The sequence below is a fragment of the Mus caroli genome, chromosome 15 (assembly GCF_900094665.2).
Source record: "Mus caroli chromosome 15, CAROLI_EIJ_v1.1, whole genome shotgun sequence".
Taxonomy (NCBI): domain Eukaryota; kingdom Metazoa; phylum Chordata; class Mammalia; order Rodentia; family Muridae; genus Mus; species Mus caroli.
The window spans coordinates 58,257,728-58,278,601 of record NC_034584.1 but is presented as its reverse complement, the minus strand read 5'-3'; the positions used below and the strand labels follow the sequence as shown (position 1 = coordinate 58,278,601).

Here is a 20,874-nt window from a genome sequence, read left to right as displayed (position 1 = left end):
TGGTGGTGATGGTGGTGGTGGTGGTGGTGGTGGTGATGGTGGTGGTGGTGGTGATGATGGTGATGGTGGTGATGGTGGTGGTGATGATAGCAACGACCCTGGTAGTAATGGTACTGCTGATGTAGGTGCCAAGGACAGCTATAACAGTGATGATAACAAACATGGATGATAGTGATGGTGGTGATGAGAACAGCCATGGCAGTGGTGATGCTGAAAATGACCATGACGACTGTGCATCTGGCCTTAGCACAAGAAAGAGTTTGGGTACCTGGAAGAAGCTTCTAGAAGGCCTGGATGGCTCTTATTGGAGGAAAACTCTCAAGTTCTCATTGTTCTCTAGTTTCTGAGGTCATCATAGAGAGGCTGGTACAAGGGAGAAGAGAAGGGCGCCTATGATCTGGATGGCTTAAAAATGGCTCTTAGGCAGAGCAGTAAAGAGGTTTCCCCTTGACCGGCCAGCTGAAATATCCCTTTCCCTGCCCCTCTGCTATTCTGTGTCCAGCCACTCCTTGTCTTACATGTCCTTAGGCCTGGCTTAGTGCCAGGCATTGGTGACAGCTTTCTTACTGTTTATTACGTGGCTGATTAGGCTGCCATTTGCGGATCCCTTATCAAAATGCATGCGACACTGACAGGTCACTGTCTCTCCCCACTGCTGGGCTGTGGTCTCTATGAGGTTGACACTCTTTGATCCACTCCTAAGTGTGGTAAAATATCAATGCCCATCACCTGCTAGGTCCTTAGGAAGTGTCTGAGTGAATCCACCTTGTTCCTTTTGATGCACATGGCATCGCTCCTGGGGCGCTGCTCCCAGCAAGTCCCTGGGAAGATTAGATTGTTAAAATCTCTAGCTCCAAGGTGGGCCCTTAGGAAGGAAGAGCAAATACAGAGACGCGTGTGGTCTGAGTCAGGCGTGTTGAAGGACTCTTAGAGCGTGGAGTGCTCTCCAGGGCTTGTTGGTGTGGCAGAGAGAGGCATGTATGTGGCTGACAGAGGGGACACTTGACTGGCAGGCTGCAAAAGGAGACATTAGGTTTCCTGAGCTGGAGATCCAGATGGTGGCTGTAGACATTGCTCGGTTGGGTTCTCTATAGATTACAGGATGCATGGCCCGCCATAGTGATGGCAGACAATGTACAACCCTTCACCTATACCTCTGGTCCTGCTTACAGTTACCATCATTTATTGTTTGGAGCAGGGTCTTCTGTGTCACAGGATGGTCTCCCAACTCTTCCCCAGAGCTGAGATTACAGGCATGGGGCCATCATCATTGAATACTCTTTATGATGGATGTACAGGTTATTTGCTTTTTCCACTTGCATTCTTATCCAAATGCTTCCGTCTGACATGGAGTTGATGGGTCAAAGAGGAGGCACATTTTCTTGCTTAATTCAGTCTTCTAATTTGCCGTTCAGGGAAGCTGACTGTCTCATGATCAGTTACACATCTCTGCATATAGATGATCAGCCAAGGATAATGTTTTATTTGCATTTTGAAATTTAATACATAATTTACGAGGAAGTCATAGGTGTGTGTGTGTGTGTGTGTGTGTGTGTGTGTGTGTGTAGGTGCATATGTACATGCGTGTGTATGTATGTACTTCAATCATGCTGGCAAACGGACCCAAGCCAGTTGGAGTAGTTTAGTTCTTCCTGCTTCTGTAGTTTAGATAGATGTGGTTTCTAGACCTGACTTTGCTGTCAGCTGTGAGTGCACGCTGCTTGTTCAACCTCTGAGGCCCTCAGTATCCTTTAGAAAGTGGTTGTAGGGAACTAGAGGTTCCATTCACCACCACTACCAGCAGCAGCAGCAGCATCACCATCAACATCACTACCACCACCACCACCAGCATCATCACCATCAACATCACTACCACCACCACTACCAACAGCAGCACCATCACCATCACCACTACTACCAGCAGCAGCAGCAGCAGCATCACCAGTCACCACCACCACCACAATTATTTTATTAAGAACAGTAGAAAGAAGCCATTCTGGAGAAACTAGGCTTGAACCTTGTTATTACATATTCAGAGTCCGCAAATCAAAGGTAATGGCTTTTATTCAAATCCAGAACACTTGCCTCCAGCTCTCATTCTGTCCCTGGCTCTACGCACCTTTGTGTGACTTGACATCATGACAGCCAGTTACCATGGCTTCTGAAGAAAGTAGTGTAGGTAGGCCCTCCCTAGGAAGCTGACTCATGGAAGAGAGCTTTGAGGACATAGAGAATGAGGAAGGGAGCGGCTTAGGGGTATGACTAAGGAGTTCTAAGCGCTTCGAAGGACTGTGGAGTGAGTCTGAGAGGAGCAGCAGAGGAGCTCAGATCAGGGAGGGGCCAGGAAAACACCCCATGGGAATCACACAGGTCAGAGAGCAACAGCCTGGAAAGGCTGACAAGTGGACTCCTCAGACAGGCCTTCCTTGGAATGGGCAGGCTCAAGCCATTCAGCTTTTCTCTATGACACAGTCAAATGTCCCCAAACTGCCACAGGTGCCTGTTAATGACTCTGCCCCACCATCCTCCTGAAAGTCATTGTCCTCCTCTCCTGCTTTGCCTTTTCCTTTCTCCACCTTGCAGCAGGTGCACCATCCCTTCATGTTCTTGCCCATCATACCTCCATCTCTGGTCTCAGATTGCCTTTTACATTGGTCTACTTGGGATGCAGGGAAGGATGTCCCTTGTCCTGAGCTGGGATACCCACATTATGGGAGCTGACCAGGCTACTTTCAGTAGAGTGAACCTCATCCTATCTGCTCCTCAATTTATTTTCCTTGGCCCAGCTTTTCCTTCAGGACGGTTTCATTATCTGTCTCCCTTAGTATCCTGCGCCTTGTTAGAACAAAGCCTACTACAGTTGTGTTTGCATCTACAGGTTCTGATATAAATAGGCATCAGATATAGTATTTGGGGGGGCTAGCCATGAAACCTTGCATAATTCAGTGCAGGTGACTAGCAACTGAACTGCTTTATTAGTTAATAAAGCAACAGTATCTGCAACAACCAACAGTCCCTTCAGTGTTTTTTTTTTAAATGGGGTTTTTCTTCTTTAAGATGGCTATCTTTGATTCCTTTAGTAGTCATACTCAAACATAGGCCTCTTCTGCTTCTGTGGTCCTACAGCTTCTCACACTGTGTATTCCTTGGCTGAGGAGGAAGTGGGGAAGACACACCCATTTCTTAAAAGCCTGTTAATGGCTTACCCCATTTCCACCTTCCCTGGCTAGGACCCTGACACATAATCACCCTCAGTTTCAAAGGAGTCTGGGAAATGTAGTCTGGTGGTGTGCCCAGAAAACTTGGTGAGAGTTGGCTACAGTGTTAGGTGTGAAGAAACAGACAGAGCTCTTTGAAAGTGATGCTTGTGACCATAGATGTTCAACTCCTGGTCTGAGGGGGCTAAAGTCCTACCTGATCCAAATCATTTTGATGCTATTCAGTAATAAGGGCACACTCTGTAAGCAGTTACTGTTGTGGGAGGAGGGAGGCCATGGACATAGAAAACTAAACTCTGCTATGCAAATGACTAGGGTCTGTTCTTTGACAATGACAATGGCAGCTTACATGTTCCAGATACTGATACGTTCCATCCCCTTAACTATTCCTGTGTCACAAGTGAGTGAACCAAATCTCAGAGCAGCAATTTTCCCAAGGTCACAGTTGAGTGACCGAAGCCAAGCTTGGGTTCCAGCAAGTTGGTGACACAGCTGCCATTCCTGATGTGAGCCTACCCTGTTCTACCAGATGGATAATACTGCCACTGAGATAGATTGTCATAATTTGTGTTACAAGCAGTGAATGAAGTCACCCTTGGGTCTCCACCTAACAATCTCATAGGAGCCATCATAAAAAGTCTGAACGTAACCTAGTGACACTGGTATTATGATTCAGCCTTGTTTTATGGAGTGATGAAGTGAAGACTCAGAGAAGTGAGATATTTCTCTGAGGTCACACAGCAGGGAAGTGATTCTATGCTTTTGGCTGCAAGGAACACAACTGGCTTAAAGGAGGCATGAGGGAACTGGACTGGACCATAGGCTAGGCAGTAGGCTGTTTCATTATAGTACGGGACACACAGCTCCCTTGAATTATGATAATTTCATAAAGGGTTGGCTCACATGCATACACACACACACACACACACACACACTGGATGTAGAATTAACGTGAAACTAACCATAAATCTTACCCATTCATAATGTGTGACTATCATTTCTACGTAGTTTCAAGATGTTTTCATCACCCACAAAGGAAGCCACAATGCCTCCTGGTTCCCCCCTCCCCCTCCCAGCCCCTGGCAACCACCAGTCATTTCTTCTCTACGTATGCACCTCTGCTGGATGCTTCGCGTGTATGGAATTGTCCGTGTAAGATTTCATGTCTGGCTTTCATTCAGCATGTTTTAGAATTAATGTTGTAAAGATCTACTCAGGTTGTGGTATAGTGCCAGGGTTCCTTTTGTCTGGCTGTTTGCTTGTTTGGGGTTTGTTTCTTTGAGACACGTTCCTGCTAGGTAACCTTGGCTGCCTTGAACCATCTTGTCCCTTCATTCCTTTTTATAGTTCAGTAATTCCATTGTGTGGGTAGGCTGCAATGTTTATTCATTTACTAGCTGATGGACATCTAAGCTGTTGCTACTTTTTGGCTGTCATGGCAAGTGCTGCTATGAACATTCATTTACAAGTGTTTATATGAGTTCATGTCTTCAATTCCTTGGGGCATATGCCTGGGGTGGAATCGCTCAGTCATCAGGTAACTATTTTTAACTTTTTTGAGGAGCTGTCAGACCTTTACAAAGTGGTTGAGTGATTTTTTATTATTTTTTTTTAACATTCCCACCAGCCAGCAGACCTTTGCCAAGACTTGATGTTGGGCCATTTTCTTGTCTGTGGCCGAACTAATGAATGTGAAGTGGTGTGTCATGGTGGTTTTACTTGCAGGTCCATAATGACTCATGCCTTTAGCTGCTTCTTCCGTGCTTGCTGGCCAGGTCAAGGAGCTTTAGGAAGGTGTGGCCAGGTATGGGGTAGTGCAACCTCTAGAACAGCAGCCTAGGGGTTCCTATGGATATGTGGTTTTGAGGGGCAAAGAGTGAGTGGCTGGCAGAGTCTCAGAAAAGGTGTGGGCTTCCCGGAGAGATTCTGGGCAGAGCTGAGACTTGGGCTGAGCTTGGAAGATGATCTTCAGCCTCCCCTCTTCCTCCCATCTACTAGGGGGACTCCTTGTTCGAATGTGACCAGAGAGTAGGGAGCTGCTCTATAAGTTATGAGGTTGGCTAATAGCTGGTCCTTGAGTGTTGAGTGTTGGCCTCTTGATGAAGTTGCTTGTGAGATTGGCTATAGTCCTGTGGGATAACCCCCCCTTTATCATTACTACCAGAGACACACAGTGAGCATCTTTTCTACAACAAATACTACTGAGAAAGGATTCTCTTCCTCATACCCTCTCCTCCCTCCTCTCCCCTCCTTTCTTTTGGGTAAGTTTTCATTCCCTCTCTAAGCCTGTACCAAACTCTGTCTGGGCACACATGGAATAGATAACTCATTACTACAGCTGGGCTGCAGAGAAGGTTTCAGACTGGATGTATAGTCAGATACCAGCCTTTACTAGATCTGATGAGAGGCCTATTCTCCTTGAAGTTATCATGCTGTATTTGGATATCACCCACAGGCCAGTAACCCACTTGAAGCAAGTTTTCCAGAAAACCCCTGTCTCCCCTAAACAAGAGTGAGAGAGAGAGAGAGAGAGAGAGAGAGAGAGAGAGAGAGAGAGAGAGAGAGAGAGAGAGATCGAGCAGGGTGGGGTGGTGGATTCTCCCTGACCATATCCCATGAGCTCTGAAATGATGGAGCCATGGCTGCAGTTCATTCTCTCCTACTCCCTATGGGTCAGTTGTCAGTCTGTAAGTTCCACTTCTGTTTCCAGTAAGGCAGTGCTTGTCCATTCCCTCTTCCGAGATGTCTAGGTATGCCTTTTGCAAAGCTGGACTTCCCAGCTTGCTCCTTGCCAGGCCACCGCTTTCCACATCAGTCACAGCATGGAGGTGGGTGGTGTGAGGAAGGGCAGTTCTTCCAGCCTGTGTCTGCTGCCAGAACAAGTCAGGAAAATGTCTCCCCAGAGGAAGCAGGCTGACGCTGGAATGTCCTGATCCAGCCCATGAAGTCCGTCGTCGTCGTTGTCGTCGTCGTCGTCGGTCACTTAGGGAATCTGGAAAGTGCCCAGCTATTTTTCTGCAGTTGGCCATGGGGAAAGGCCTTGACACAGCTGTGTGCCTTCCTCTGCACTCTGTCGGGGTACAGATGCATCTCTGTACATGCCTGTCCTGGGAATGGTGGCCTTTGGTTTTGGCATGGGGTCTCTCGCTCCACTCTTCTTTCAGAGAGGGTTCCACACAGCCCAGGTTGGCTTCAGGCTTGCTCTATAGCTCAGCGTGTTTGTAAACACTGGATCCTTCCGCCTCTCCTCTCTCTCTGAAGTGCTTGGATTTCAGACATGTGACGTCGCACCCAGAACTTCACGCACGTGCGGCTAAGTTCCTTACTAACTGAGCTACATTTCCAGCCCAGCGTCTCCCCTTTTGGCCATGTAGTGGCTCATCTGAGTCCTAGTCATTCAAGATTTTGAGGGAGCAGGGTACCCATCAGGTCAGGCTGTTGAGATGCTGGGATAGGATATCTCTGCTGTGCTTTCTCTTCTCAGGAACCCTCACTGTGCTCGTGAGATAGAGACAGGATGACCCTTGCTTCCGCACTAGTTGCTTCCCCACTGGCACCTTGAGATCCCAAGGAGCTAGTAGCCCTCCTTGACTAGTAGCCTCGGCCATATATGCTGCCCCTTGGGGGATGAAATACATCTGTCTTGATTAACTGCCTTTAATTCTTTGTCATTTGAGGATAAAATCTTGGGGAAACTGAGGAGACTGGATTAATGTCTGAGAGAACTTTGGTTTGCAGTGGGTTCTAGAGGATGGGGCCTGTCAGGACACCTCATACCATGCATAACTGCCAAGCAAGAGGCTTGTAGGAACCGGTGTCCTGATAACGTGTTGCTAATCCTTTGGCAACAGGGAGTTGGACTCTGCTGGGAAAGTCTTGGCATGAGATATTTGTTTGGTTTATTAATTCATCAATTCACTGAACATGCACTGGATCAGGCGCAGACCTGGCTGAGGGTCATCTTGTTCCCTGAAGGCTTCTCTGGAGAGGAAGGTGAAGAGAAGTGACAGATTGCTTTCCCCATAATTCTGTCTTGCTTTGCCAGAGAGTCTTTTTTTTCCATCAGCCTTCCATTTCAGGTGGCACCCTGATGTCCACAGCTTGCCGTCCTGTGAAGGTGACCCCAAATGGCTCAAGGAGTCATCCTGAAATTACAGTGAGTCAGCGCACCCAGCTCAGTATCCTGTCACTGTGCTGACACCCTTCACACTTGGAGACAAACAGCTGTCGGAATGGAAACTGTTTCATCGTCATTAGAAGCAAAGAATCTAGACTCCAAGATAATGCAGTTTCTGGAACTGAGAGGATCCTCCTATGTTGGCAAGCAGCATCGTTTCTAAGAAACAGAGGCAGGTTTTCAGAGAGATGTTTGGAGGTTGAGCTGCCTGGCCCTGGTGTTCCTAGGTCATACACTATGAGTTCCTAGGTCACATAGATTCTTAAATATGGCACTGGGCTTCCTTGTCCAGCTGGAGGAAGTAGCATGCAAGGCTGCTTGCATGTGTGAGATATATATATATATAGTCTATAGTCTATAGACTATATCTATATATAGTCTATAGACTATATCTATATCTACATCTATATCTCTATATATGCATATATTATGTCTACTGTACATATTAATTAATAATTCATTATTGTTATTTGTATTGCCCGTAATACAAAAGGCATTCCCGCCTTCCTATTTTTGACAGTTCAAGCAGAAGTGTCTTAGCCCCACCCCCTTTTTAACTGATTCAGGGAATGTATTCTGGCAACAATAGTTGCTACTGACCACCTGCGGTGCAGCAGCCATTCTTAGGGCTATGGAAAGGGACAATAATCCTAGCTGCAGCACGAGAACATTCTTATGTGCTGTCATGAAACTTTCGAACAGCATGGGAAGTAGATCCCCTATCTTGGTTTCATCCCTGGAAGACCAAGTTTGTACCATTTTTGAGAACTAGAAGGGCAAAGGATGCCAAAGGAAGTGTCAGTTACCCATGTTTTTCCAGAAGGTCTAATTCACAGCAGGCCCTTGAAGGAACTTACTGTAAATGTACTTGTTTATGTATTTAATTTTGAAACAAGGATTTTTTTTTTTAAATTATTCAGTCTGGCTACATAGGCAAGGACTTCCCAAGTGCCAGGTGCAGAGGTCCTATGTCTAGCCTGAGGCTACTCTTATTAAGCGAGCTTTGAAAATTGGAACACCCAGTTCAGAAAGGTGAGATGAAACTGGTAAGGGGAGAGGCAGATACTCTGGTCCGTCAGCCTGCAGATTCCAGAGCCTCTTCCTTCTGTGCCTCCACTTGCAGGTTGAGAACTTCCTAATTGCAAACCTTCCCATCTGCCTGTGGTCACACAGCTTTAGATGGGAGCAGACTTGAAATAACAAACCTCTACTGCCATCTCCTCCTTCTGGATGGAGCAGCACTGTGCTAGGCAGAACGACACACGTTCCCGCAATGAGCAGTTTCTTTAGGATGTGGCCTTGTGGGTCCACTTAGAGCCTCTTCCTTTCTGTGTGTTTGATAGCCTCTTGTTCCACCTCAAAACCTGATGCTACTGTTCTCTAGCTCCACAGAGCTACTCCATCCAGCCACGTGCATCGCTTTTCTGTTTTATAGTAGCTTCTCCTTTTGTAGGTAGGCACAACTAAAGGTTCACCTGTGTGGCTTGCATCAGAAGACAGTGCTCAGCTTGGGATGGCGTCTTGTTAGCATCTGCCACCTAGTGTGTAGGAATGAATGGATCTGGCCAAACAGAAGATAATCGGATGTCTAGTCCATCCATGTTTCTTCAGTGTGAAGGGCACTCTTTAGACATGTTCTACGTGAATAAGCAGGGTGAAGGGTTGGGTTTCATTTCTCATTAGCCCTGCAGATATGCAAGAATATCATGCCTAGGATTTATGAACTGCAGCTACGGGTGGGGGGAGGGGGGGCGGGGAGTGTGCAGGTGAGTTTTCCTGTGGGACCAGGTGTGCTTTGCATGATTCTTTGGAAGATCTAAAGGAGGGATTCGTCTCTTTGTTTCTTATTATGCCAATCCTATATCGTCTGTGCTTGGCTTTAAGTAGACGGTATTGAATGCTGCTTAGACATATACCTCATTTCTTTTGATTCTGGGATTCCTTTGATTACAGAATGCGTTATTGATGTCTTAACAGTGCTGGCAGAGAAAGCAGAAGTCAGAATGCATTGGCAGGAATGTGCTTTCTATTCCAGGCATGCTAACCTGTGAAAATATGGCCATTGGAGAATGGAGGTGTAACATGGTTACGAAGAATACAGCCAAGCTGGGTGGCTGGGTGGTGGCTGCTGTCAGGACCAGGTATAAGCTTGTGTGAGGCTGGTCTGGTTAGCTTCTTAAAAGACCCTTTCCACTTCTAACATTCCTAGTGGGAGACACATGGAAGGAGTTGTCTCTCCTGAGGCCACTCCTGCTCTGAAAGGCTGTTGAGATTTAAAAGGACTTAGACATATTTAGGTATTCTAGTTTTATTTCTGTTGCTGTGATGAGAACGGTCTGACAAAAATCAACTTAGGGGAGTAAAGGGCATATTTCATCTTACAGTTTGAGATCTTCATTGAGAGAAGTTGAGACAGGAACTTGAAGACAGGCAGGCTTGCTTGCTCTTCCACATAGCATTTCCTCTGACCAATCACTTGATAGTTAAGGAAGTGAAACAGGAACCATGGAACCAGCTCATAGGATAGCTTATACTAAGCTACATTTCTTATTTAGTTTAGGATCACCTGCCTAGGCAATGGTTCTGCTCACAGTGGGCTGGGCTCTACTATATCAATTAACAAACACAACAATCCCTCACAGACATGCCCACAAACCAGTCTGATCTGGGGAGTTCCTCAATGTAGACTCTCCTGTTGGATGATACTGGGCTTTGTCAGTGTGTCAGCTAACGAGGACACTGGGTTTCATTTGTTACTCATAAAAGCTCTAGCAAGATGCTCATCCTGTCTTAGCCCATTCCTTCCTGGTAAGAGGGAGCAATGGTGACGCCTGCTCTCAGGCTGTTATGAAACTAAAGTTAAATTTTGGAACGTGTGGTACACATACTTGCCACACGGCACATGCTAGCTTTGTCATTTTAAAAAATGGTTATTTAGGCTGTGAGGGTTGTTGTTGCCTCCTTAAGATGGAACAAGGGTAGTGCTTCTCACCGCCCTGGGCTTGGTGAGAACCCATGATTGCAGGTGACAGTGTAGCTGCCACCTAGACCGGAATGCTGCTAGGGAGCGCTTGGCCAGAAGGCTTCTAGGGGAACTAGAACCTCCCATGTAAGCTCTTTCCCCGTTTCTCCTGTCCCTGGACAGAGTGGAGGCTGGGACACTGAGGTGTTATTCCTGGAAGGTGACTTGCAGGCCTTGGAAGCAGGATCCTCTCTGATTGTCACTGGGGCAAGGGTCACTGGACATCAACAGGATGAGCAGACATACGAAATAATGTCCATGCTGTTGATCCTGATGACAAGCTGCTGAGTCAGGACTCCTGGCTGCAGGTGTCATTCCTAGTTTGTGTTGTCACCATAGCGACAGTTATTTGTCCTCTCACCTTTTTGGCTGTGGGTCTTTTGCTTTGTTGAGATAGAAGCTCCCTTGGTGTCAGCAGCTCTAAGCCTAGCTTGGCAGGACCCCCTGCAGTCCATGTTCCAGTGCTGAGCTCCAAGTACAGTAACTGGGTAGCATTCAGAAGGTCTTGCTAGAGCTCTGAGCTCTGAGTGTTGGAACCCTCCGCTCCTAGTGTTACAGCTCCTTGGTAGATGGAAGCACTGATTTTTGGTGGCTCTCTGGAACTCTTCTTCAGGCCCAGCTCTTTACGGTCCCTGCTTCCACCTTCTGGAACTATTCAGCTGCTGCTACTGGGTATGCTTGGGGCTGGCAACCCTGGCAGTTGTCTGTTATTCATGTTATCAGCTTGCTTTCATGGGGTAAAGATAAAAGACCACATGTAGACAAGAGAACCCTCAGTGAGACTTTAATAGACTTGAGGCTGCAACACCACAAGTGGGGACAGCACAGATGGATGGACAGAAGGACACTCTGTTGGACGGATCTCAGCACTGCTGCTTTGTAGACAGTTGTACATAAACCCTAAATGTCCTGGATGGGGACACCTCCCCGACCAGTTTGAAGATTGTTGTGAGGATGTTAGATGGCTGTGATGGAGCTACAGAGAGCCATTCGAAGCTGTCCTGACAAAGCTGAGTCATTGCAGGTGGTTCTGTGACAGAAAAGTCCCCTAGGGCATAGCCAGGCAATAGCCACCATGACAGTTGTGATAGTTCCTGTGACTGCCACAGAATGTCTCAGGGGCTTCTGGGACTGGTTCAGGGTCTTACCTGGGCATCAGTCACTATGTCAGTGTTCCTGAACATTCATTCACAAGGCATTTAAAGCAACCCCAGCTGTGATGATGAACACTCCAGGAACTAACAAGGGAGTGTCTGTTTGGACAGCTTTCGTGGTTCCTGTGAAAACTGTGGGGCTGCAGTTTAGTTGCCACTGCCTCCGACAGGCCTTCAGGAGTAGCATTGATGTCATTCACAGCCTTGCAGGACTTGGGACACATCAGCACCAGAGGTTCTGATCTGCCAGTGTCCCTGCTCAGCCTGGGATGGTCATCCGGTTCTGTCCTAGGTAGCTGGCACCGTAGCCAGGCATGAGGGAAGACCGACAGCTATCAAGCAAGCAAGGGAACTGCTTGCAACTCTCAGCTTCAGTCATTTAAACAAATAAAACAACAGTCAAACAAGCAGACAAACCTTGCTGAGTACCCACATAAAAGATTAGACATGAAGTTTACATTCTTCTTTAGCAGACCTTATCCAATCATTCCTAAACCTCAGCCAGGCACCCTTAGGGAAGCCCGGGGGCCTCCCTCTCCTCAGCCACACACCTGCCCTGCACTGGCAATTCTCATACTTTATGACCATTTCCTTTCTAGCAACGCTGCACTGTAACTATCGTCTTACCATCTCTAGGCAGGCTCTGCCTGAAGCCAAAAGCCATGGAAATGTGAGACCGTAAATGTGAGAGATGAAGGCATGAAGCAGAGAGACAAGAGATGATATGGTCCCCGGTAGATGGGATGTTGCCTTGCTGTGCCTCATTCTCCTAGGGGCCTCTTTGTGTTGGGGAGCTGTGGGTTTGTTGCCTCGTGTCCTCTCCACCCATCCTGGTCCGTGGGCTGTAGTTGGGAGCTACTCCTTGGCTACCTCTAAGTTTGCCTCTTGGTGGTAGACAGGAGTGGGGAAGAGGAGGGGCAGGCAGGTGTTGCTTGAAGCAGGATGCACTACCTTTTAATGAGGCAGAGAGGTCTCAGGATCTGCCAACCGTGAGCTGGTTAGCTGAGAAAGTCACTGATGGGGTTCAGTTTCAGTCCGGAAGCCTGCAGACCAGGAGGCCAAAGGTGTTAATCCTAACCTGAATCAGAAGACCCAAGAACAAGGAGCACCGGCATCCAAGGACAGAAGAACATGGATTTCAGCTCATGTGGAGAGCAAATTCACTCCTGGTCTTTTTCTTCATTCAGGCTTTTGGACAGACTGAATGGGGCCCATTCACCTCAGAAACACCCTCAGCAGACTCATCCAAATATAATGTTTTTGCAGCTGCCTGGGCAGCTCTTAGCCAAGTCAAGCTGACACATGAGACTGACCACCTCCCTGCCCGTTGTGGGCTTGTTTCCATTATTATTGACACCACAGAGTTCAGAATGGGTAAACTGTTGTGCTAGGAGATTCTGGGAATACTTCCTTGAAGGGTTGGAGCTTCACCCCGAAGAAACAGTTGAGCTGCTAAGAGATGGAAAGAAATAATAGCACAGCAGTATGTTTGGCTTATTTTTCTTCAGGCTCCTGGTTTTTTGTCCAAGTACAGCTCCCACTGAACAGGGGAAAAAAAATCACACTGGTAAATGGGAAAAGTGTTTGACATAGTTTTACGAGAGGAAGCAATTGTCTGAGCTGTAGCCACTTGCGGATGACGTGAGCGTTTCCTAATGTCCTTGCTGAAAGGATGTGAATCCAGTGTCTGTGAGGCTCCTGTGGAGTAAAACTCAGCTGCTCTCCTAGGATTGGCACTGGAGAGAGGATGTTAGTTTCTTGGTTTAAGCAACTTCGGGATGGAGAGTTTATTTTGGTTGATGGTTTCAGAGGGCTCAGTCTGTCGCACTTAGTTCTATGTACTCAGGCAGAGCATTGTGGCAGAGAAGTTTCTGTACCTCAGGATATACAGGAAACAGAGGACAGAGGGGATCCTGGGATTAAGTGTGAGCTACAAAACCGTGCCTGAAGCCACCAGCGTTCCGATCTTCTGAAGTTTCTGCCATCTTCCCAAACATTGTCAATAGCCTGGGCTCAAATGTTCAACATGTGAGTGTGTGAGCGCGTGTGCGTGTGTGTGTGTGTTATATTTCACATTCCAGCCACAACAGAAAGGTTTGTATGCCATATGGTTCGTGTCCCTTACTCCTATATGGCATCAGGGGTGGCTGTCCTGACTGACTGTACATACGTTGCAGGACAGACTTTGAGTGGAAAAGCATATACCAGAGAGTTAACAAGCTAACTTCAAAAGCATGGCCTTAGCAACCGGCTTACTCATCTTGATGCAGATGAATTCCACTTTATGTTAGCATGTAGTTGTTTTAAGCATTTTATCTCTGGGCCAGCAAGGTGACAGCTATTGAGAGGAGCATGTTATTCACTCTCACTCTACACATTTCACTGAGCATCTATTTACCAACACCCATTGCTTCCCCACTTAGGCCTTTGATTTCTCCTAATGTGTGTTCACTCGACACTTCCTGCATCACTGAACCATCTCCCGGGATGGATGGAAATTGGTTAAGTAAATTCCCCAGTTCCCTTCTCCTCAGAAGCCAGATCTGAGATGGTATTTGGTCTTCAGAAGGCCCTCTGGAGTGAGTTCCAGGCTCTCATAGGATGGCCTGCATTCACTTCTGAGCACACAACTTCACTGTAACATTGATTTCAGGGACAGCCAGCACTGCTAGTTGTAAGCACTGAGAAGTTCCCAGGGAGCCAGAGTTTCACTCAGTGTTTTAACCACATCATCTTGTTGATTGTGAAGCAGAGTAGGAAAACATGAGTGCATATGGGTTAAATAGCTCACCAGAGTCCCACTGTGGCTTCTAACTCAGGGGTACTTCTTCTAATTATAAGTCATATTGTAAGAATACAGGATCTAGCAAGACAGCATCCAGTATTAGCCTGCTTATCTATATCTATATCATCTATATATATATATCATCTATCTATCAATCATCTTATTTTTATTGTTTGATAATTTTATGCATTTAATATGTTTGGCTCAGACCTCAGATTCCTTCCCCTCTAATTCCTCTTCTATTCACCAAGTACCTTTCCTTCCCAACTCCATGTCTTCATGTGCTTACTCTTACACACACACACACACACACACACACACACACACACACACACACACACACTGTGTGTGTTCCCTGTACGTGCACTATTATTGTAGGACCATCTCCTGGAGCATGGATAGCCTTTCAGCAGCCACATTCCTGAAGAAATTTCCCTCTTCCCACAGCCATCATTTGCCAGTAGCTCCTCAGAGATGGGTGGGACTCATGGCTCCTTGTCCACTCACCTGCCTTAGCCTTGTCCTTTGACAGGTTTCCTGAGCCCCTCCTTTGTCCATGCTGGGCCTTTGGCTGGCTTGGTCTTACTCATGCTTGGTCTTGTCTGTCACAGCCACTGTGTGTTCATGTGTGCAGCTGCCTTTTTGGGTCAGAGGAGCCTGTTTTACTGCAGACATCCGCTACTTCTGGCGCTTATGGTGGTCCCTGATCCTTAGGGTAGGGAATGTGGTATAAGTGTCCCATGCAGAGCTGAGCACACTCTCTTGATCTTGTATTCCCTGCTTGTTGACTGCTGTGGGTCTCTGTTAATCAGTGCATACTACAAAGAGAAGCCTCTCTGATGAGGTTTGAGAGATGGGCATAAGGCTGAGAACCTGGGGGGTGGGGCAGAGGGATTTTAATACTGTGTCCATGTAGCAGAACCATAGTATTTGGTTCTCCCCGGGACCTGTGATCTAGCTGAAACATATATTTGGACTGTTTTACAGTAGTAGGAGTGAGTTCTGAGTGTCTTGATTCCTCTGGAAAAGAAATAATCTCTGAAACTGAATCAGTCTCAGAGGATAATGTGTGTGCTTAACTCAGAGCACCCGTGTATGGATGCTGACTTCAGCTTAGGAGGTCATTGTCAAGGCAGTGGAGTGTCACACCTCACACAGCTCTTTCACACTCCTCTCTGGAGATTTCATAGTGTGTACTGATGTGGGCTAGGCTGCGATTATGGCTTTGTTTCACAAACAAGGACCTAAGAGGCTGAGGGGCTAACCTATCAATATGGGATTCTGGAAACCCGTCAAAGGACAAGGCTAAGGCAGGTGAGTGGACAAGGAGTCATGAGACTCATGTAGCAGCTCGTGGAAGACTAGTCAGAGGAAGTATGGCTGCAGTTCACTTATGTATTGTTATATTATCATTTCTGGGAGAGTGTCCTGTATGTCAGGCTAGTGTCAAATTCACCATGCAGCCTGGGGTGACCTTGAGCTTTCTGATCCTCCTGCCTTGCTCTCTAGAGTGCTAATATTAAAGGTGTGCATAGCCATGCCTCATTTATGAGGTGCCAAGGATCAAGCCCAGCATTTTGTGACTATTAGGCAAGCACTCTACCAACCAAACTACATTTCTAGTCCAAGCTACTGAGCCTGCATCTAGAATCTGGTTCTCCTATGCCCTGTCTCAAGGACATTATTATGTATTTATTGATTTTTTTAAATGTGAGTACACTGTTGCTCTCTTCAGAGACACCAGAAGAGTGCGTCAGATCCTGTTACAGATGGTTGTGAGCCACCATGTGGTTGCTGGGAATTGAACTCCTGACCTCTGGAAGACCAGTCTGTACTCTTAACCGCTAAGCCATCTCTCCAGACCCCTATTTCTAAGTCTGAAGTTTTCTCTTCCGTAAAGATGACTCATTATCTGGGTTGAAGGACTTGTGAGGGTCAAGTCGGTACCAAGCAGGTCGAAACACTGCAGGAATCACTGTCAGTCATCATCCTGGCTGTGCCGTCTGTGTGCAAGGCTTCATTTTTGTCCCCGACTTGTACTCATACTCATGGGTCGTTCATGCATCACTGTTCTCATGCTGTCTAGTGAATTTTTAAAGAATTTCTTACACTTATTCCTTCGTTTGTGATTATGCGTACGTAACATGCCATTGCATGCATATGGAAGTCAGAGGACATCTTGGGACAGCTAGTTCTCTTTTCCCATGTGGGCCTCTTGAATTTAGGTTGTCAGGCTTGGTGGCAAGATGCGGCCAAAAATGCCTAGCAAGGGCAGAGGCTAACAAGTGCCGTTCCTGTGATTTCTATTCTTTTCATGAAGTAGGACTTTTTAAACTTTGTCCACCCACAACTTTCTTTCATATGAAAAAATTTAACACAACCTCTGTTCTCTAGGTTTATACAGTATGTATATAAGCAAAACCATACATTTATTTTTAAATGACCATTTATTAAAGAGGAACTCAATTAAGCACACTAATGAGATGGGTGTGCTTTTCTATTTTATTTTATTTTTACATGCATTAAGTCTCGCCTGAATACTTGAGACTGAAAGGCCAAGAACATCTTCAGTATTTTCCAGAGCTCATCCGTGCTTCAGGTTTATAATCATCTACCCAAAGAATGGTGCTTCTCATGGGTACATGATGCAAAAGAGAATATTTTGGCTGTTTCAGAAATCATTGGACATTCCATCCTGATCCTAGGTCAAAATTCATGCAACCTGTTCTCTGAAACCCAAATCAGCAACTTGAGCACTTTAAAAAAAAAAATCAAGCATTCTGATGCAATACAGTCCAAAGACAGGCTAATTTGCTGCCTACCTGCTGAGAGCTGGCTGTCGGAAAATAACGAAGTCCTTGTTTTCTGTAATAAAGCCATTATTATTCTGTAAGCGTGCTGCCATTCATAATGTATAGGAGCTTTTAGTGTAAGCTGAGGTGTATTAGGGGCCTTCCTCAGTGTGAGGGCTTGCACAGTGCCACGTGTGCCCATTGTACGATTAGAACTGAGGATGAAGAAAAGCCATGCGCGGAGACAAGGGTGAGGTCTGTCAGTAGCAGGCCAGGCTCGTCATGCTCCTGATTTGTAACTCACCTTTGCTAGTTGGGCGTTCAGAAGCATGCTGTTGCTAACTTTTGCCTTACCCCACCCCTCCATAGACTACCCACATTTAAATAGCTTTTGTTCTAGAGCACCAAGAAACCACTGAAAGATGGTTAGCTGGGGGTGGAGAGGTGGGAGATGACACCATCAGATTTCTAAAAATTTTATCCTGCACATCACCTTGATTAGAAGATGTTATCTTGGGGCCGGAGAGATGCCTTGGCAGTCAAGAGCACTTACTGCTCTTGTAGAGGACCTAAGTTAAGTTCCCAGAGTCCACATCTGATAACTCACAACCTGTAACTCCTAATCAAAAGAATTCATTGTCCTCTTTTGGACTGGACTTTGAAAGCACATGTATTCCTGTGCATATGTCATACAGACATATTCATATACATATAATTAAAACATAAAAAAAACCCAAGATGTAAGTCTTACTTGCATATGGGATTTTTTTTCTTAAAAGAGCAACAAATGTTCTTCCCCACCCCCAAAGATTTATTTATTTATTTATTTATTTATTTATTTATTTATTTAATATGAGTACATTGTAGCTGTCTTCAGACACACCAGAAGAGGGCATCAGATCTTATTGCAGATGGTTGTGAGCCACCATGTTGTTGCTGGGAATTGAACTCAGGACCTTTGGAAGAGCAGTCCTAACCTCTGAGCCATCTCTCCAGCCTGTATATGGGATTTTTAACCGACCAGCACCATCTATGACTATTAGGAAACTGGACAATGTGTGGAAGTTTGATGTTGTCGGCAGTGCTTGATGCTGATTGGAGCTGGGTGAAAGACACATGGATTCCATGCCTCTCTTATTGTGTAGGAGTGGAAAGGGAGAGGGTAGATCATCATGGAAGATCTGATTTAGTATTGAAGTTAGGCCATTTGCAGTAGCCCAGATGGCAGTACTTGGGGGCTTGGTCCAAGGCATCAGAGGAGATAGGGCAACAGCTAAGCTAAATGGGCAGTGCCCCTAAGTGGGCCGGATAATGATGGGGTCTAGAGTTTCTGGCCTTGGATGGGGGTATTCCTCTGAGCTAGTGACCCTGGAAAAGCACCAAGTAGGCCCCATTGCTCTTGGTAGTTTACAGCCCCATCTTTCTTTCCCTTCTATCTTACAAATATTAAGGCTACTTCCTTGTGCAGTGTCTTCCATTCTAGTGCGTTCAGAACACGAAGCGATTAATTAACCTTTGGTATGCATGCTTTAATTCCAATCCTTTCCCAGGTTCACGGAGGCTGTTCTAAAATATGTAGGCTCATTTTCGTTGGCCTTCTTCCTGCGACAAGTTCCTCTGCTTTTCAGGAGGCACACAGCTGCATGTGTCTGTCTGTCTGTCCATCCGTCATACCTGCCACACACTGTTAGTTCACGTTTAAGGATCCTGGGCCTAGAGAAGTTAATGACTTGTAAATTGCTCTCCAAGTCTGAGCCAGAAATAGAAGGCAAGAAGGTTCCCGAACAGTCTTGCACAGAGCTGCTCTGATGGAGGTGTCAGCCCCACTGTGGGGAGTGACACGTGCTAGCTGTCTAGCCTCACATGCTGACTGGTCACTCTGGGAAGCCAGAGTACTTCTAATGAGGGCTCGGCCTCCATTGGTTGGATATAGGTTTTCTTGGCACCCCTTGCTGATCGTGTTACTTCTTCTCCCCTACACTGTTCAGGTCGTTTTCGGATGTGACGGCTAAGACATGAGATCTTCAGCCTCCCGGCTCTCCAGTTTTTCCTCCAGAGATTCACTATGGAATCGGTGAGTGGTCCCTGGCCCACCCTGTCTGGGGAACACGCTGGTGCTGTGCAGGGTGGGTTGGAAGCAGCATCAGTACAAACATCCATGGCCACAACTTTTCTGGTATTTGTGGCATGATAAATCTCTGAAGTTTTTCTCTCCTTTTTTTTTTTTACATTTATTAATTTACACATGTGCATTTCATGGCATATGTGTAGACGTCAGAGGACAAGTTTTGGGGTTGGTTTTCTCCTTCCACCATATAGGTTCTTGGAATCCAGCTTAGGTAGACAAACACCCCTACCTACCAAGCCATCTCCATTCTTTGTGCCTGTAGCCCCGGGCTGGTTTTGACTGTAACACGTAGCTGAGGGGTGCCCTTGAGCTTCTGGTCTGTCCTATTCCCACCTCCTAAGTGCAGGGACTCCAGGTGTCACCGCCATGCCTGGTTGATGCAGTGCTGGGGATGGATGGCACCAGGGCTTTGTGCATGGTAGGCAGGTACTCAGCCAACTGAGCGACAGCTCAGCCCTTCACACTGGTCTCTATCAGATTCATCACCTGTTGAATTTAATCCTAAAGAAATGACCGTGGTGCGGGCAGTGTGAGGTGGAGGATTGTATCAGAAAGTGGTCAGGAACGTGGTGTGTGTTGCTCTAGTCAGTTGAACTTCTTTGGAGATGGTCACAACCTGTCCGCCCATATGTCCTGCTGGGTAGGAATGACTGTGTTAGTCAGTAGTTCTCCCAGCTGGATTTTAAGTCATTTTTTCTGGCCCTGGTACCCTGCTTCCCCCTCCCCTGCCTGCCCCCCCTCCCCCACCCTGCCATATAGTCTATGTCATCCTGTTGTAAAAGGTTTACCCAATTTGACAGCTGGAAATACTGAGTGCTAGAATTGGGGTGGATCAGGAGAGGCCTCAAAGTTCAACTTCAGTAGTCCATTATAAATCTTACAGCTCAGGATGGGCCCCAAGAAATGCATAAAATCACGAGGGTTCACTGGCACAGGCTGGTTTGCTGTGGCTGGTGTTGCCTGGAAGTCAGTGCTGTGTTGAGGAGTGCATGCTAGTGCTGAAGGGAGTGGCTGGTTCCTGGCCCGGGCTCAGGTTTGTATGATCTCAGTTGAGCCATTGACTTTATCTCTTACTTCTGCTCCCTTATCTAGGAAAGGGGCAGGATAAACATTTATGTTTCAGATTTTTTGGCACAGGCTAGAAAAGTTACACAATCAAGTGTGTGGATACAGTAGGTACACAGAATGCAATAATTATTTCGTTTTCAGGCTGAAAACAAATCTTAAGGGTGGTTGGCTAAGCAAAATTATTTTAAATGGCAAGCTAGGGAGATGGCCCAGTTAGTAAAATGCTTGCTGTGCAAGCCTGAGGAACCCAAGTTCAGATTTTCAGCTCCCATTAAAAGCTGGGCAGGACCAAAGTAGTATGAGTCTGTAACTCTTGGGCTTGACGGTTGGGGGGTGGCGAGATGACGATTGTTGCTCATGTTTGGTGATGGTGGTGGTGGTAGTTGTTGTTGGATCTTTGAAGCTTTCTCGCCTGCCAGTCTAGACAATTCTAAGCCAGGTTCATTAAGGGACCTTGTCTTAAACATAATATGCAGAAGTAATTGAGGAAGATATCTGGGCATAAAGCTGTGGCATCTTCAGGCACATGC

The 20,874-nt window shown here is 46.5% G+C and overlaps 1 protein-coding gene across 8 annotated transcripts in view; it reads left to right on the top strand.

Annotated features, from left to right (window-relative positions):
• The window catches only part of Asap1 (ArfGAP with SH3 domain, ankyrin repeat and PH domain 1), a 289,301-nt gene that overhangs the window by 14,184 nt on the left and 254,243 nt on the right, over positions 1 to 20,874 (top strand). For all 8 annotated transcript variants that reach the window (XM_029469564.1, XM_021182730.2, XM_029469563.1 and 5 more), the window contains exon 2: positions 19,137 to 19,222. In XM_029469564.1, the coding sequence (XP_029325424.1) occupies positions 19,164 to 19,222 (59 nt within the window). In that variant the 5' untranslated portion in view covers positions 19,137 to 19,163. The remainder of the gene's footprint in view (positions 1 to 19,136; positions 19,223 to 20,874) is intronic.